This window comes from Ranitomeya imitator, chromosome 6 (assembly GCF_032444005.1).
Source record: "Ranitomeya imitator isolate aRanImi1 chromosome 6, aRanImi1.pri, whole genome shotgun sequence".
Lineage (NCBI taxonomy): Eukaryota > Metazoa > Chordata > Amphibia > Anura > Dendrobatidae > Ranitomeya > Ranitomeya imitator.
The window spans coordinates 395,659,463-395,678,912 of NC_091287.1; the positions used below are offsets into that span (position 1 = coordinate 395,659,463).

Genomic DNA, 19,450 nt, shown 5'->3' on the forward strand with positions numbered 1-19,450 from the left:
CAATAGTGCAAGTTCCATCACTTAAAAAGATGAGAGGCGTCTGTAATTTACATCATAGGTAGACCTCAACTATGGGAGACAAACTGAGAAAAAAAAATCCAGAAAATCACATTGTCTGTTTTTTTTAACATTTTATTTGCATATTATGGTGGAAAATAAGTATTTGGTCAGAAACAAAATTTCATCTCAATGCTTTGTAATATATCCTTTGTTGGCAATGACAGAGGTCAAACGTTTTCTGTAAGTCTTCACAAGGTTGCCACACACTGTTGTTGGTATGTTGGCCCATTCCTCCATGCAGATCTCCTCTAGAGCAGTGATGTTTTTGGCTTTTCGCTTGGCAACACGGACTTTCAACTCCCTCCAAAGGTTTTCTATAGGGTTGAGATCTGGAGACTGGCTAGGCCACTCCAGGACCTTGAAATGCTTCTTACGAAGCCACTCCTTCGTTGCCCTGGCGGTGTGCTTTGGATCATTGTCATGTTGAAAGACTCAGCCACGTTTCATCTTCAATGCCCTTGCTGATGGAAGGAGGTTTGCACTCAAAATCTCACGAGACATGGCCCCATTCATTCTTTCATGTACCCGGATCAGTCGTCCTGGCCCCTTTGCAGAGAAACAGCCCCAAAGCATGATGTTTCCATCACCATGCTTTACAGTAGGTATGGTGTTTGATAAATGCAACTCAGTATTCTTTTTCATCCAAACACGACAAGTTGTGTTTCTACCAAACAGTTCCAGTTTGGTTTCATCAGACCATAGGATATTCTCCCAAAACTCCTCTGGATCATCCAAATGCTCTCTAGTAAACTTCAGACGGGCCCGGACATGTACTGGCTTAAGCAGTGGGACACGTCTGGCACTGCAGGATCTGAGTCCATGGTGGCGTAGTGTGTTACTTATGGTAGGCCTTGTTACATTGGTCCCAGCTCTCTGCAGTTCATTCACTAGGTCCCCCCGCGTGGTTCTGGGATTTTTGCTCACCGTTCTTGTGATCATTCTGACCCCACGGGGTTGGATTTTGCGTGGAGCCCCAGATCGAGGGAGATTATCAGTGGTCTTGTATGTCTTCCATTTGCTAATTATTGCTCCCACTGTTGATTTCTTCACTCCAAGCTGGTTGGCTATTGCAGATTCAGTCTTCCCAGCCTGGTGCAGGGCTACAATTTTGTTTCTGGTGTCCTTTGACAGCTCTTTGGTCTTCACCATAGTGGAGTTTGGAGTCAGACTGTTTGAGGGTGTGCACAGGTGTCTTTTTATACTGATAACAAGTTTAAACAGGTGCCATTACTACAGGTAATGAGTGGAGGAAAGAGGAGACTCTTAAAGAAGAAGTTACAGGTCTGTGAGAGCCAGAAATCTTGATTGTTTGTTTCTGACCAAATACTTATTTTCCACCATAATATGCAAATAAAATGTTAAAAAAACAGATAATGTGATTTTCTGGATTTTTTTTTCTCAGTTTGTCTCCCATAGTTGAGGTCTACCTATGATGTAAATTACAGACGCCTCTCATCTTTCTAAGTGGTGGAACTTGCACTATTGCTGACTGACTAAATACTTTTTTGCCCCACTGTATATGCAACATAAAGGTTTAAGGTCAATGGAATTAAAGAAGTTTCATCAAAATTTTAATTGAATTATCTATGTAATTGGGGTGCAAGTGTATTGAAGTACTTACTGACAGACTATGGACTCCAAACAAGGCTGCATAGTCCGCTCTGTCATTGGCAAACAATGGATGTTCGGACCCCCCATTCATGTGAATGGGGTCCGGGTTCGAGTTTGGGTACTGTTCTGGTACTCAAACTGAACATTTATTAACTATTCGGACTCAAACATCCAAGGGTTCGCCCATCACTACACTTTAGCCTTATTTGCATATCCATTCAAACACTGATTTCTTGGTAATGGAGGAATGGACTGGCCATGTAAAGGTATTGCTGGACTTGTCTTAAAAGAGCTAAATGTGCATATAAATACTTTTGAGGGGTGAAATCCTGTGAAGAGATTTCTTTTAAGAAACAGACATTCCTGTGTACACAACTTTCAGTTGATAATAATAAGGTACAGTGGGGAAAATAAGTATTTGATACACTGCCCATTTTGCAAGTTTTCCCACCTACAAAGAATGGAGAGGGTTCTAATTTTTATTCTAGGTACACTTCAACAGTGAGAGACAAAATCTACAAATTAAAAACAGAAAATCACATTGTATGATTTTTAAATCATTAAATTGCATTTTATTGCATGAAATAAGTATTTGACCACCTACCAACCAGCAAGAATTCTGGCTCTCACACACGTTAGTTTTTCTTTAAGAAGCCATCCTACTCTGGGACTCATTGACTGTATTAATTGCACCTGTTTAAACTTATTACCTGTCTAAAAGACTCCTGCCTACACATTCAATCAATCGCACCTCAACCTCTCCACCATGGCCAAGCCCAAAGCACCAGAGATGAAATTGTAGACCTGCAAAAGGCTGGGAGGGGTTACCGGAAAATAAGCAAGCAGCTTGATGAGAAGGCAACAACTGTTAGAAAATGGAAGAAGCACAAGATGTCTGTAAGTCTTCCTCAGTCTGGGGCTCCATGCAAGATCGCGCCTTGTGGGTTAAGGATGATTCTGAGAAAGGTCGGGAATCAGCCCAGAACTACACAAGAGGACCTTGTCAATGACCTGAAGAGAGCTGGGACCACAGTCTCAAGTATTACTGTTAGTAACACACTACGCCATCATGGATTAAAATCCGTCAGGGTGCACAAAAGATCCCCCTGCTCACACCCGCACGTGTACAGACCCGTTTGAAGCTCACTAGTGACTATCTGGATAATCCAGAGGTGGCATGGGAGAAAGTCATGTGGTCAAATGAGACCAAAATATAACTTTTTACTATCAACTCTACTCTCTGTGTTTGGAAGAACAAGGATGAGGACAACCTCAAGAACACCTTCTCAACCATGAAGAATGATGGGGAAAACATCATACTTTGAGGGTGCTTTTCTGCAAAGGGGACAAGACTGCTGCACCATATTGAAGGAAGGATGGATGGGGTCATGTATCATGAGATTTTTTGCCAACAATGTCCTTCCCTCAGTAAGGCTACGTTCACACTAGCGTTGTGCGCCGCTGCGAACGCACAACGCACGCAAAAACGCGGCAAAACGCACGCAAAAACGCTGCGTTTTGCGACGCATGCGTCGTTTTTTGCTGAAAATCGGACGCAAGAAAAATGCAACTTGTTGCGTTTTCTTGGTCCGACGCTTGCGGCAAAAAAGACGCATGCGTCGCACAACGCAACTAACAAAAACGCATGCATCCCCCATGTTAAGTATAGGGGCGCATGACGCGTGCGTCGCCCGACGCTAACCCGACGCACACTAGCATAACGCTAGTGTGAACGTTACCTAAGAGCATTGAAGATGGATCATGGCTGTGTACTCCACATGACAATAACCCTAACCACACAACCAGGGCAACTAAGGAGTGGCTCCGTAAGAAATATTTCAAGGTCATGGAGTGAAATTAGTCAGTCTCCAGACATGAATCCAATAGAAAATCTTTGGAGGCAGCTGAAACTCAATGTTACTCAATGACAGCCTCGAAACCTGAAAGATCTGGAGAAGATCTGAATGGAGGAGTGGGCGAAAATCACTTAAGCAGTGTGTGCAAACTCGGTCAAGAACTACAGGAAATGTCTGACCTCTGTAATTGCAAACACAGGTTTCTGTACCAAATATTTTAAGGGGATATCTTCACAAAAAACAAAAATTGCCTGCCTTTTGTGCGGCACAGAGTGGTCACAGACCAATTCTACCGTGGATTCAGAAGACTCTGCTGACGTCATGTTTACAGAGCGGAAACTTCTTTTCCATTCCACTCTGTAGATGTGGCGACACTTCCGAGGTAATTCCGATTGACAGCCATATCCCTGCTACCTATCTGGGGGAGTCGGCTGTCAATCAGAATTACTTGGTAGTCCCGCCCCATTGCGTTAGCAGATGCAGCTGAATCCCTGGCAGGAGTGGTCTGTGACCGCTCTGTACCAGGGAAGAACGGCGCCAGGCACAACAGGCAGGTACGTTGCAATTACCTGCCTGTAAGTGCTTAGATACATTTTTTTTTGTAAAGTCGCTGATACACCCTATAAGTTCTGTTTTTCTATTTTATCAAATGCTTATTTCATGCAATAATATACAAATTAATTATGTAAAAATCATACAATGTGATTTTCTGTATTTTTTAAAATATTCTGTCTCTCAACAGTTGAAGTGTATCTACGATAAAAATTAGACTTCTCCATTCTTTGTAGGCGGGATAACTTTTAAAATCAGCATTCTAGCAAACACTTATTTTCCCCACTGTATGTTGCTTTAAATAACAATTTAACAATGAAGACATACATTTTATAGTGAATTCAATCCTGAAGATCTAACACAGTTGGGTTATAATTAATGATGTTATTTTGCAGTGGTGTGTGCTGTGAAAGCACTGTCACGTCTTGTGGTCGGAAGAAATCTTGAAGACATTGTTACTAATTTCAGAGACTTCTATAGACAGCTTACAAGTGATGGACAGCTCCGATGGGTATTGTAAACCACTTGACTTTGATATAACTTTATCATCTTATCTTTTCAGCATTGAGAAAAAATATTTATGCTGTAAAAATATATTTCTATCATATGAATGGCATTTCAGGGTGCTGAAGTGTTTTGGTGCCAACAGAATAAAAATGGTAACTACATCTGTAATGATTTAGATTTTGTTGAAACCTCTGCTATAACACTCATCCCCCACCGAGAGAAACAATTCATGGATCACGCCATTCCTCTTTTCATTCAGTTTTCTGCAGAGATCTGGGAACTAATGAGGGCACTGAACAGTGCTTTCATGAACAATAATATTTTGTAAATATTTCTTCCAGCAAAATGCACTCCTGAAGGATGATGATGGAACTCGATATTCTGATTAAAAAAGGATTTTTATTTCAAATTAAAACACAACAGGTTTCGACTCCTTAGGGTATGTGCACACGTAGGTGGGATGTCTGCGGATTTTTCCGCACCTGTTTTTGTAAATCTGCAGGTAAACCGCACTGCGGATTACCTGCGGATTTACCGCGGTTTTTATGCGGATAACACTTGCAGTTTTAAACATGCGGATTCCCATTATGGAGGAGATTTAACCCGAAGCGGAATCCGCACAAAGAATTGACATGCTGTGGAATAAACAACGCAGTGTTTCCGTGCGTTTTTTTTCACAGCATGTGCACTGCGGATTTTGTTTTCCATAGGTTTACATGGTACTGTAAACTCATGGAAAACTACTGCGAATCCGCAACGTCAAAACTGCTGCAGATGCACAGCAAAATCCACAGCGTATGTACATACCTTTAGAGTCTTCCTCAGGTATAATGTCATGCATGTAAACAGATCTATCTGAACACATTTTATAGCAGGTATCCCTGCATATCATTTTGGGTGAGGGCTGAAAGATGTTTTTCAGACACACTCAGATACTCAGATATGAAGGATTTTGCATTTTTAGGAATCTAGTTTTTACATGACGTTTGATTTGGGGATCCTCTACCATTCTTCCTTGCAGATCCTCTCTAGTTCTGTCAGGTTGGATGGTGAACGTTGGTGGACAGCCATTTTCAGGTCTCTCCAGAGATGCTGAATTGGGTTTAGGTCAGGACTCTGGCTGGGCCAGTTGTAATGCTGCCGCAGCGCAGTACCGTGCGTTCTATCCAGGGGGTGTTGGAGAGGGAAGATAGGTAACTCTCACGGCGTAAAACTTCAGTGCGGCAGCGCAGGCACCACTAGGTGGCAAGAGAGAGAGGTCAGACAAGCCGGGTCAGGAACAGACAGGAAACGCAGTACCAGGAAAAACAGCAATACACGTGGTCAGATACAAGCCAAAGAAGTTGGAGTCAGTCAGGAGCAGAGATGCCAGAGATGTAAGACAGAGAAACAGGTCAGAGGGCAAGCTGGGTCAGATACCAAGGTCACAGCACGGGGAGCACACAGCAAGACGAGCGGGGAAGCAGGAATGGGAAGGTAGGGGAACAGAGTACACGGGCAGGGGACAAATCAGGGTGTAACAGGGTCAGTTGCTCAAACCGGGGGTAAGAACTATAGCTGATGCTGCCTGCAGGCAGCCGTGGACTGAAATAGCAAAACAGATCCCAAAATGAGGCAAAGAAGGTTAACCCCGCATGACCAGACCGGGGAGAGAATAACAAAAAACAAACCTCGGCCTGGATCATGACACCAGTCAAGATTGGTCACAGAGTTGTTCTGAAGCCACTCTTTTGTTATTTTAGCTGTGTGCTTAGGGTCATTGTCTTGTTGGAAAATAAATTTTTGGCCAAGTCTGAGGTCCAGAGTACTCTGGAAGAGGTTTTCATCCAGGATATCTCTGTACTTGGCCGCATTCATGTTTCCTTCAATGACAACCAGTCGTACTGTCCCAGCAGCTGAAAAACACCCCCATAGCATGATGCTGCTACCACCATGTTTCACTGTTGGGATTGTATTGGGCAGGTGATGGTTTTCTCCGCAGCACATACCATTTAGATTAACACCAAAAAGGTCTATCTTTGTCTAATCAGACCAGAGAATCTTATTTCTCATAGTCTGGGAGTCCTTTGTGTTTTTTTTAGCAAACTCTATGTGGGTTTTCATATGTCTTGTACTGAGCAGAGGCTTCCATCGGGCCACTCTGCCATAAAGGCCAGACTGGTGGAGGGCTCCAGTGACAGTTGACTTTGTGGAACTTTCTCCTATCTCCCTACTGCATCTCTGAAGCTCAGCCACAATGATCTTGGGGTTCTTTACCTCTCTCACCAAGACTCTTCTGGACGGCCAGGTCTAGTAAGATTTCTGGTGGTTATTATGGAGGCCACTGTGCTTTTAGGAACCTTGAGTACTGCAGAAATTCTTTTGTAACCTTGGCCAGATCTGTGCCTTGCCACAATTCTGTCTCTGAGCTCCTTGGCCAGTTCCTTTGACCTCATGATTCTCATTTGGTCTGACATGCACTGTGAGCTGTGAGGTCTTATATAGACAGGTGAGTGCCTTTCCAAATCAAGTTCTATCAGTTTAACTAAACACAGCTAGACTCCAATAAAGGAGTAGAACCATCTCAAGGAGGATCACAAGGAAATGGACAGCATGTGACTTAAATATGAGTGTCTGAGCAAAGGGTCTGAATAATTATGGCCATGTGATATTTCAGTTTTTCTTTTTTAATACATTTGCAAAAATTTCTAAATTTCTGTTATTTTTTAAGTCAAGATGGGGTGCAGAGTGTACACTAATGAGAAAAAAATGACATTTTTTGAGTTTACCAAATGTCTGCAATGAAACAAAAAGTGAAAAATTTAAAGGGGTCTGAATACTTTCCGTATCCACTGTACATAGAAAATAATAATTGTAAATTTAATGTAGGTAATTTAAACCACAGTAAATACGTTATATACCCACAACTTTAGGGCTGGTATATATGGTTCTGCACCATGAGAACCGCAGATCAGATAAGAAAATGTGCAACTGAACCAGTAATAGGATTAACACAAAATTAAGATAAAATACATAATTAGCTAGTAGATGGCACCACATAACTACAAAAAAAAATCATCAAATTATAAGACCTACATTTTCCAAACGGAATTGATACCACATCTATTTGTCATATAAATGTTAGGTAAAATTCCTTTTGGAAATTGTAGATCTTATCATTTGATTATTTTTTAGTAGCTATGTGATGTAATTTATTGGATAATTATGTAATTTTGTTAATAAGTTTTGTGTCAATCCTATTACTGGTTTAGTTACTATGGTAATTTGTATGTTCATACCGTTCCCTATTTATTGCTATGTGGTGCCATCTACTGGCTAATCAATATATTTATATTTTAGTTTGCGTTTTTCAATAAATTGTATTTTTTCTACATGTTGTTAATACATTTTCTTTTGGGGAATGTTGTTCATGGAATATAACACATCCCCTGAAAATAAGCCCTAGCGCATCTTTCAGAGAAAAAAATATTATAAGACCTTGTCTTATTTTCGGAGAAACACGATAGTAGGAGCTAAGTTAATGCATGGAGGGATTGGCAAGAAGATGCCTGTAGAAGTACTAGTGCAGGAATAGAAGAGAAAGTCCAAAAAGAAGATGCTACAGCATAAGGATGAGACAAGGTGAGGTGTGAAAACCAGGAGACGTAACAATATTTGAGCATGGACGTTATCAATTATAACTACTCTCCTATAGATGGTAGGTAAAGATGAACAGCTATATTTCTGGTTACTTCTTATCATATATGGCTTCCCGGTTATTCATATAGCTAGGGAAACACTCCTGATGGCATTGTCACATAGGTGCATAGAAGCTAAAAAAAATGCTCTTTCCATTGTAACTAAAGGACAAATTCTGACATTATGTAAAACGACCAGAATTTTTTTTTTTTTTTTTAGCAAATTACGGCAAGTACAGTATAATTTTAGACTTAACCCCTTAACGACCGCCGATACGCCTTTTAACGGCGGCAGTTAAGGGTACTTAAACCACAGCGCTGTTAATTAACGGCGCTGTGGAAAAAGTGAATAGCGCCCCCCAGAGTCGGATTTTCTCTGGGGTCTCGGTTGCCGGGGGTAGCCGAGACCCCAGAGAACATGATTCGGGTGTTTTTTTACCAACCCCCGGGTTGCGATCGCCGGTAATTAACCGTTTAACGGCGATCGCTAAAAAAATAAACGCGATTTCCCATTTAATTTTTCTGTCCTCCAATGTGATCGCACATCAGAGGACAGAGAAATGGGGTCCCCAATAGCCCCCCAATACTCACCTGTCTCCCCTGGTGCTCCTCGTGGCTCCCGATGGGCGCCGCCATCTTGTTCTGGCCAAAAAATGACGGGCGCACTGCGCCGGCCGGCACACGGAGGATCTTTGGGGTCTCGGCTGCTGGGGGTAGCCGAGACCCCAAAGAACATGATCGGGGTCGGATTTTACCGCCCCTGTTTTGTGATCGCCGGTAATTAACTGCTTACCGGCGATCGCAAAAAAAAAAAAAGCAATGTAATTCTCTGTCCTCTGTCCTGATGATGTCCTGATCGCACATCAGAAGACAGAAAAATATGGGGATTCGGGGACCCTATCATACTTACCGATGTCCCTGGGTCCTCCTGCGTCCTCTCCTGCCCGCCATATTCTGCCGGCCAGCAGGTGGAGTAGTTGTGGCTTATTTTAGGGTTAGGGTTGGGGCTAAATTTAGGGTTAGGGTTGGGGCTAAATTTAGGGATAGGGTTGGGGCTAAATTTAGGGTTAGGGGTGGGGCTAAATTTAGGGTTATGGTTGGGGCTAAATATAGGGTTAGGGTTGGGGCTAAATTTAGGGTTAGGCTTCTTTCGCACTTGCGTCGGCCCGACATACCGACGCACGTGAAAATTGTGCACAACGTGGGCAGCGGATGCAGTTTTTCAATGCATCCGCTGCCCAGTCTATGTCCCGGGGAGGAGCGGGCGGAGTTACGGCCACGCATGCGCGGTCGGAAATGGCAGACGTGACGTACAAAAAAACGTTACATTGAAGGCTTTTTTTTGCCGAAGGTCCGCCAAAACACAACTGATCCAGTGCACGACGGACGCGACGTGTAGCCATCCGTCGGCAATACAAGTCTATGGGCAAAAAATGCATCCTGCGAGCACATTTGCAGGATCCGTTTTTGTCCACAACGATGGATTGCGACGGATGCCAAACGACGCAAGTGTTAAAGTAGCCTTAGGGCTAGGGTTAGGTGTTGTGAATTCTGTGGCAGAGCTCCCTCCTGTGGTCACAAGTGGTACTGCGGCTTCTGAGTTTCCTTCCTCAGGTTATGTGGTGAAGTCGTTAGGTGCTGCTCTATTTAACTCCACCTAGTGCTTTGCTCCTGGCCTCCAGTCAATGTTCTAGTATTGGTCTTGCTTCCTCCTGGATCGTTCCTGTGGCCTGTCTGCTCTGCATAAGCTAAGTTTTGCTTGTGTTATTTTTGTTTGCTATTTTTTCTGTCCAGCTTGCTTTATTGGTTTTTCTGGCTTGATGGAAGCTCTGGGACGCAGAGGGAGCACCTCCGTACCGTTAGTCGGTGCGGAGGGTCTTTTTGCCCCTCTGCGTGGTTGTTTGTAGGGTTTTGTGTTGACCGCAAAGTTATCTTTCCTATCTTCGGTCTGTTCAGTAAGTTGGGCCTCACTTTGCTAAATCTATTTCATCTCTGCGTTTGTATTTTCATCTCTACTCACAGTCATTATATGTGGGGGGCTGCCTTTTCCTTTGGGGTATTTCTCTGAGGCAAGGTAGGCTTATTTTTCTATCTTAGGCCTAGCTAGTTTCTCAGGCTGTGCCGAGTTGCATAGGGAGCGTTAGGCGCAATCCATGGCTGCCTCTAGTGTGGTTGGATAGGATTAGGGATTGCGGTCAGCAGAGTTCCCACGTCTCAGAGCTCGTCCTATGTCTTTTGGTTATTGTCAAGTCACTTTGTGTGCTCTGAACTTCAAGGTCCATTGTGGTTCTGAATTACCTAATCATAACAGTACTGGAGGCCCAAAGTACTAATGCTTCTCAATAGAGGGAAAAAAGAAGTTCTGAGACCATTTTTTTTTCTTTGCACTGTGTTTTGCCTTTTTTTCCCCTAGACATTTGGGTGGTTCAGGACACAGGTGTAGTGATGGACATTAAAGGTCTGTCTTCATGTGTGGATCATCTCACTGCAAGAGTACAAAATATTCAAGACTTTGTGGTTCAGAATTCTATGTTAGAACCAAGAATTCCTATTCCTGATTTGTTTTCTGGAGATAGAGCTAAATTTCTGAGTTTCAAAAATAATTGTAAACTTTTTCTGGCTTTGAAACCTCGCTCCTCTGGTGACCCAGTTCAACAAGTTAGGATCATTATTTCTTTATTACGTGGCGACCCTCAAGACTGGGCATTTTCCCTTGCGCCAGGAGATCCTGCATTAGGTAATATTGATGCGTTTTTCCTGGCGCTCGGATTGCTGTACGATGAACCTAATTCGGTGGATCAGGCAGAGAAAAATTTGCTGGCTCTTTGTCAGGGTCAGGATGTGATAGAGATTTTTTGTCAGAAGTTTAGAAAGTGGTCCGTGCTCACTCAATGGAATGAAGGTGCGCTGGCAGCTATTTTCAGAAAGGGTCTCTCTGAAGCCCTTAAGGATGTCATGGTGGGATTTCATATGCCTGCTGGTCTGAATGAGTCTATGTCTTTGGCCATTCAGATCGGTCGACGCTTGCGTGAGCGTAAATCTGTGCACCATTTGGCGGTATTATCCGAGCATAAACCTGAGCCTATGCAGTGCGATAGGACTTTGACCAGAGTTGAACGGCAAGAACACAGACGTCAGAATGGGCTGTGTTTCTACTGTGGTGATTCCACTCATGCTATCTCCGATTGTCCTAAGCGCACTAAGCGGTTCGCTAGGTCTGCCACCATTGGTACGGTACAGTCAAAATTTCTTTTGTCCGTTACTTTGATCTGCTCTTTGTCATCTTATTCTGTCATGGCATTTGTGGATTCAGGCGCTGCCCTGAATTTGATGGACTTAGAGTATGCTAGACGTTGTGGGTTTTTCTTGGAGCCCTTGCAGTGTCCTATTCCATTGAGAGGAATTGATGCTACGCCTTTGGCCAAGAATAAGCCTCAGTACTAGACCCAGCTGACCATGTGCATGGCTCCTGCACATCAGGAGGATATTCGCTTTCTGGTGTTGCATAATCTGCATGATGTGTTCGTGTTGGGGTTGCCATGGCTACAAGTCCATAACCCAGTATTAGATTGGAAATCAATGTCTGTGTCCAGCTGGGGTTGTCAGGGGGTACATGGTGATGTTCCATTTCTGTCTATTTCGTCATCCACCCCTTCTGAGGTCCCAGAGTTCTTGTCTGATTACCGGGATTATTTGATGAGCCCAAGTCCAATGCCCTACCTCCGCATAGGGATTGTGATTGTGCTATCGATTTGATTCCTGGTAGTAAGTTTCCTAAAGGTCGACTGTTTAATTTATCTGTACCTGAGCACGCCGCTATGCGGAGTTACGTGAAGGAGTCCTTGGAGAAAGGTCATATTCGCCCGTCATCGTCGCCATTGGGAGCGGGGTTCTTTTTTGTGGCCAAGAAGGATGGTTCGCTGAGACCTTGTATAGATTACCGCCTTCTAAATAAAATCACGGTCAAATTTCAGTACCTCTTGCCGCTGCTATCTGATTTGTTTGCTCGGATCAAGGGGGCTAGTTGGTTCACCAAGATAGATCTTCGTGGTGCGTATAATCTTGTGCGTATTAAGTGGGGCGATGAATGGAAAACTGCATTTAATACGCCCGAGGGCCATTTTGAGTACCTAGTTATGCCTTTCGGACTTGCCAATGCTCCATCGGTGTCTCAGTCCTTTATGCATGACCTCTTCCGAGAGTACCTGGATAAATTCCTGATTGTATACTTGGATGATATTTTGGTCTTCTCGGATGATTGGGAATCTCATGTGAAGCAGGTCAGAATGGTGTTCCAGGTCCTGCGTGCTAATTCTTTGTTTGTGAAGGGATCAAAGTGTCTCTTTGGTGTTCAGAAGGTTTCATTATTGGGGTTCATTTTTTCCCCTTCTACTATCGAGATGGACCCTGTTAAGGTCCAGGCCATCTATGATTGGACTCAGCCGACATCTCTGAAGAGTCTGCAAAAGTTCCTGGGCTTTGCTAATTTTTATCGTCGCTTCATCTGTAATTTTTCTAGTATTGCTAAACCATTGACCGATTTGACCAAAAAGGGTGCTGATGTGGTCAATTGGTCTTCTGCTGCTGTGGAAGCTTTTCAAGAGTTAAAGCGTCGTTTTTCTTCTGCCCCTGTGTTGTGTCAACCGGATGTTTCGCTTCCGTTCCAGGTCGAGGTTGATGCTTCTGAAATTGGAGCGGGGGCTGTTTTGTCGCAGAGAAGTTCTGATTGCTCGGTGATGAAACCATGCGCCTTCTTTTCCAGGATGTTTTTGCCTGCTGAGCGAAATTATGATGTTGGCAATCGAGAGTTGCTGGCCATGAAGTGGGTATTCGAGGAGTGGCGTCATTGGCTTGAAGGAGCTAAGCATCGCGTGGTGGTCTTGACTGATCACAAGAACTTGACTTATCTCGAGTCTGCCAAACGGTTGAATCCTAGACAGGCTCGTTGGTCGCTGTTTTTCTCCCGTTTTGACTTTGTGGTTTCGTACCTTCCGGGCTCTAAAAATGTGAAGGCGGATGCCCTGTCTAGGAGTTTTGTGCCCGACTCTCTGGGTTTGTCTGAGCCGGCGGGTATTCTCAAAGAGGGAGTAATTTTGTCTGCCATCTCCCCTGATTTGCGGCGAGTGCTGCAAAAATTTCAGGCTAATAAACCTGATCGTTGCCCAGCGGAGAAACTGTTTGTCACTGATAGGTGGACGAATAAAGTTATCTCTGAGGTTCATTGTTCGGTGTTGGCTGGTCATCCTGGAATCTTTGGTACCAGAGATTTAGTGGCTAGATCCTTTTGGTGGCCGTCTCTGTCGCGGGATGTGCGTTCTTTTGTGCAGTCCTGTGGGATTTGTGCTCGGGCTAAGCCCTGCTGTTCTCGTGCCAGTGGGTTGCTTTTGCCCTTGCCGGTCCCGAAGAGGCCTTGGACACATATCTCTATGGATTTTATTTCGGATCTCCCCGTCTCTCAAAAAATGTTGGTCATTTGGGTGGTTTGTGATCACTTCTCTAAGATGATCCATTTGGTACCCTTGTCTAAATTACCTTCCTCCTCTGATTTGGTGCCATTGTTCTTCCAGCATGTGGTTCGTTTACATGGCATTCCAGAGAACATCGTTTCTGACAGAGGTTCCCAGTTTGTTTTGAGGTTTTGGCGTGCTTTTTGTGTTAGGATGGGCATTGATTTGTCTTTTTCCTCGGCTTTCCATCCTCAGACTAATGGCCAGACCGAACGAACCAATCAGACCTTGGAAACATATCTGAGATGCTTTGTTTCTGCTGATCAGGATGATTGGGTGTCCTTCTTGCCTTTGGCTGAATTTGGCCTTAATAATCGGGCCAGCTCGGCTACCTTGGTTTCGCCGTTTTTCTGCAACTCTGGGTTCCATCCTCGTTTCTCTTCAGGGCAGGTTGAGTCTTCGGACTGTCCTGGTGTGGATACGGTGGTGGACAGGTTACAGCAGATTTGGACTCATGTAGTGGACAATTTGACCTTGTCCCAGGAGAAGGCTCAACGTTTCGCTAATCGCAGATGCTGTGTGGATCCCCGACTTCATGTTGGGGATTTGGTTTGATTGTCATCTCGTCATATTCCTATGAAGGTTTCCTCTCCTAAGTTTAAGCCTCGTTTCATTGGTCCGTATAGGATTTCTGAGGTTCTTAATCCTGTGTCTTTTCGTTTGACCCTTCCAGATTCTTTTTCCATCCATAACGTATTCCATAGGTCATTGTTGCGGAGATACGTGGCACCTATGGTTCCATCTGTTGATCCTCCTGCCCCGGTTTTGGTGGAGGGGAAGTTGGAGTATATTGTGGAGAAGATTTTGGATTCTCGTGTTTCGAGACGGAAACTCCAGTATCTGGTTAAGTGGAAGGGTTATGGTCAGGAAGATAATTCCTGGGTCTTTGCCTCTGATGTCCATGCTGCCAATCTTGTTCGTGCCTTTCATATGGCTCATCCTGGTCGGCCTGGGGGCTCTGGTGAGGGTTCGGTGACCCCTCCTCAAGGGGGGGTACTGTTGTGAATTCTGTGGCAGAGCTCCCTCCTGTGGTCACAAGTGGTACTGCGGCTTCTGAGTTTCCTTCCTCAGGTTATGTGGTGAAGTCGTTAGGTGCTGCTCTATTTAACTCCACCTAGTGCTTTGCTCTTGGCCTCCAGTCAATGTTCTAGTATTGGTCTTGCTTCCTCCTGGATCGTTCCTGTGGCCTGTCTGCTCTGCATAAGCTAAGTTTTGCTTGTGTTATTTTTGTTTGCTACTTTTTCTGTCCAGCTTGCTTTATTGGTTTTTCTGGCTTGCTGGAAGCTCTGGGACGGAGAGGGAGCACCTCCGTACCGTTAGTCGGTGCGGAGGGTCTTTTTGCCCCTCTGCGTGGTTGTTTTTAGGGTTTTGTGTTGACCGCAAAGTTATCTTTCCTATCTTCGGTCTGTTCAGTAAGTTGGGCCTCACTTTGCTAAATCTATTTCATCTCTGCGTTTGTATTTTCATCTCTACTCACAGTCATTATATGTGGGGGGCTGCCTTTTCCTTTGGGGTATTTCTCTGAGGCAAGGTAGGCTTATTTTTCTATCTTAGGCCTAGCTAGTTTCTCAGGCTGTGCCGAGTTGCATAGGGAGCGTTAGGCGCAATCCACGGCTGCCTCTAGTGTGGTTGGATAGGATTAGGGATTGCGGTCAGCAGAGTTCCCACGTCTCAGAGCTTGTCCTATGTCTTTTGGTTATTGTCAAGTCACTTTGTGTGCTCTGAACTTCAAGGTCCATTGTGGTTCTGAATTACCTAATCATAACAGTTAGGGTTGGGGCTAAAGTTAGGGCTAGGGTTAGGGTTGGGGCTAGGGTTAGGGTTGGGGCTAAATTTAGGTTTAGGGTTAGGGCTAGGGTTGGGGCTAAAGTTAGGACTAGGGTTGCGGCTAAAGTTAGGGTTAGAGATGGGATTAGGGTTAGGGTTTTGATTAGGGTTGGTATTAGGGTTAGAGTTGGCATTAGGGTTACGCTTGGGATTAGGGTTAGGTTTGGGATTAGGATTAAGGTTAGGGTTGGGATAAGGGGTGTATTGGGATTAGGGTTAGGTGTGATTAGGGTTATGGTTAGGGTTGACATTGGGGTTGTTTTGGGGCTAGGGTTGTGATTATCAATAGGGTTGTGATTAGGATTATGGATCGGGTTGGGATTAGGGTTAGGGGTGTGTTGGGGTTAGGGTTGGAGTTAGAATTGGGTGGTTTCACTGTTTAGGTACATCAGGGGGTCTCCAAACACGACAGCCAATTTTGCGCTCAAAAAGTCAAATGGTGCTCCCTCCCTTCTGAGCTCTGCCATGCGCCCAAACAGTGGGTTACCCCCACATATGGGGCATCAGCGTACTCTGGATAAATTGGACAACAACTTTTGGGGTCCAATTTCTCCTGTTACCCTTGTGAAAATAAAAACTTGGGGGCTACAAAATCTTTTTTGTGGAAAAAAAATATATTTTTTATTTTCACCATTCTGCATTATAAACTTCTGTGAAGCACTTGGGCATTCAAAGTGCTCATCACACATCTATATAAGTTCCTTGGGGGGTCTAGTTTCCAAAATGGGGTCACTTGTGGGGGGTTACTACTGTTTATGTACATCAGGGGCTCTGCAAACGCAACATAACGCCCACAGACCATACTATCAAAGTCTGCATTCCAAAACGGCGCTCCTTCCCTTCCGAGCTCTGCAGTGCGCCCAAACAGTGGTTTACCTCCACATATGGGGCATCAGCCTACTCGGGATAAATTGCACAACAACTTTAGTGGTCCAATTTCTCCTGTTACCCTTGTGAAAATAAAAACTTGGGGGCTACAAAATCTTTTTTGTGGAAAAAAAAATATTTTTTATTTTCACGACTCTGCATTATAAACTTCTGTGAAGCACTTGGGCATTCAAAGTTCTCACCACACATCTAGATAAGTTCCTTGGGGGGTCTAGTTTCCAAAATGGGTCACTTGTGGGGGGTTACTACTGTTTAGGTACATCAGGGGCTCTGCAAACGCAACACAGACCATTTCTCCTGTTACCTTTGTGAAAATAAGAATTTGTGAGCAAAAAGATCATTTTTGTGTAAACAAATGCGATTTTTTATTTTCACGGTCTATGTTATAAACTTCTGTGAAGCACTTGGGGGCTCAAAGTGCTCATCACACATCTGGATAAGTTCCTTAAGGGGTCTAGTTTCCAAAATGGTGTCACTTGTGGGGAGTTTCCACTGTTTAGGCACATCAGGGGCTCTCCAAACGTGACATGGCGTCCCATCTCAATTCCAGCCAATTCTGCATTGAAAAAGTCAAACGGCGCTCCTTCACTTCCAAGTTCTGCGGTGCGCCCAAACAGTGGTTTACCCCCACATATGGCTTATTGGCGTATTCAGGAGAAATTGCACAACAAAATTTATCATTTAATTTCTGTTTTTACACTTGTGAAAATAAAAAAAATGGTTCTGAAGTAAAATGTTTGCAAAAAAAAGTTAAATGTTCATTTTTTTCCTTCCACATTGTTTCAGTTCCTGTGAAGCACGTAAAGGGTTAATCAACTTCTTGAATGTGGTTTTGAGAACCTTGAGGGGTGCAGTTTTTAGAATGGTGTCACACTTGGTTATTTTCTATAATATAGACCCCTCAAAATGACTTCAAATGTGATGTGATCCCTAAAAAAAAATGGTGTTGTAAAAATGAGAAATTGCTGGTCAACCTTTAACCCTTATAACTCCCTAACAAAAAAAAATGTTGCTCCAAAATTGTGCTGATGCAAAGTAGACATGTGGGAAATGTTATTAATTAACTATTTTTCGTGACATATCACTTTAATTTAAGGGCATAAAAATACAAAGTTTGAAAATTGCAAAATTTTTAAAATTTTCGACATATTTCCATTTTTTTCATAAATAATCGCAAGTAATATCGAAGAAATGTTACCACTAACATGAAGTCAGAGGGATCCGTTGAAGTGTTCCAGAGTTATAACCTCATAAAGTGACAGTGGTCAGAATTGTAAAAATTGGCTCGGTCATTAAGTACCAAATTGGCTCTGTCACTAAGGGGTTAATGGAATTGCAGATAAATCTCATGCTACTTCCCTTCATCAAGATCATGATGGATCCTGGTTATATATCATCTTCATGATTTTTTTTCTTACATTTTATTATTTGCAGTTTTCCTCCAGGCAATTTAATTTTCAGAGTCATTTTGTTCTTTTTTTAGAAAAAAAAAAAATCTTTGACGTCATAATTTTCAGTTTTTCATTTTATTTTGCTTCTAGCTTTATTAAATTATTATTTATGTGACAGACTAATGCATAACAGTTATAGCTGACATCTCATTGTTCTATTCTGGTTCTAGCAGTTGTAAATGTGCAAAGTAATGTATTTAGTAGCATGAATGGTTAGATTCTGTATGAGTTATCTAGCCAATACTACATATAGTCTTATTGCTGAATGATGGGAATATAGGGGATCATGCACATGGTAATGCAGCACCCCAGGGTCCTGGTCATTGCAGTAATATCCTTCTCCTCTAGGGGTGAGTGATGTTACATTTGCAGGCAATAAAGGAGATCTCTTTACCAGGTACCACAAACATACAACACCTTTCATATTCCAGTCCACCAGGGGGAGCTATGCTCCTATTTATTAGGGCACTCTTCACACTTATGTAAAACTGGTGGCCTGGAGAGGAAGTTAGGCAGTTGCTAGATGAGCTCCGCTCAGGTAGTTGCAGGGGCGCCGCTATCATGGGGCAAGTTGAGCCCTTTGCTTCAGGCGGCAGTCGTCACTGAAAGACAGGGGGCGGCAGAGTGGCGGTCAGAACACCTGGTGCCTCCATAATCCCTGACATTTGCTGTCACCAGTGCGGTGCACGCGCCCCTGCTCACAACCCACAGTGTGCAATATCAGCTGGTCATTCCTGCACCCGCAGACCAGCACACCACATATTGGCTGGCTGCTCTGTGCAAACAGGACCTGTGATGAGGTCACAGGAGGGGAGGAGTCAGGGGTCACATGATCGGGACCTCCATGGATTGCAGGACTGCTGTGCTGGTTGCCATGGTAAGTGTGTGTATGAGGTGTATGGTGCGGACTGGAGCTGTGTGTATATGAAGTGTATGGAGCGGAGCTGTGTGTGTATGAGGTGTATGGAGTGGAGCTGAATATGTACGAGGTGTGTGGAGCGGAGCCGTGTGTGTATGAGGTGTATGGAGCGGAGCTGAATGTGTACGAGGTGTATGGAGCGGAGCCAGGTGTGCATGAGGTGTACAGAGCAGAGCCTTGTGTGTATGAGGTGTACGGAGCAAAGACGGGTGTGTATGAGGTGTACAGAGCGGAGCTGTGTGTGTATGAGGTGTATGGAGCAGAGCCGTGTGTGTATGAGGTGTATGGAGCGGAGCCGTGTGTGTATGAGGTGTATGGAGCAGAACCGTGTGTGTATGAGGTGTATGGAGTGGAGCTGAATGTGTACGAGGTGTATAGAGCGGAGCTGTGTGTGTATGAGGTGTACGGAGCAGAGCCGTGTGTGTATGAGGTGTACGAGCAGAGATGGGTGTGTATGAGGTGTACGGAGCAGAGACGGGTGTGTATGAGGTGTACGGAACAGAGACGGGTGTGTATGAGGTGTACGGAGCAGAGCCGGGTGTGTATTAGGTGTACGGAGCGGAGCCGTGTGTGTATGAGGTGTATGGAGCAGAGC

The 19,450-nt window shown here is 44.0% G+C and overlaps 1 protein-coding gene across 2 annotated transcripts in view; it reads left to right on the forward strand.

Moving 5' to 3' along the window:
• The window catches only part of ENOSF1 (enolase superfamily member 1), an 82,935-nt gene that overhangs the window by 3,134 nt on the left and 60,351 nt on the right, over positions 1 to 19,450 (forward strand). For both annotated transcript variants that reach the window (XM_069731158.1, XM_069731159.1), the window contains exon 3: positions 4,475 to 4,590. In XM_069731158.1, the coding sequence (XP_069587259.1) occupies positions 4,475 to 4,590 (116 nt within the window). The remainder of the gene's footprint in view (positions 1 to 4,474; positions 4,591 to 19,450) is intronic.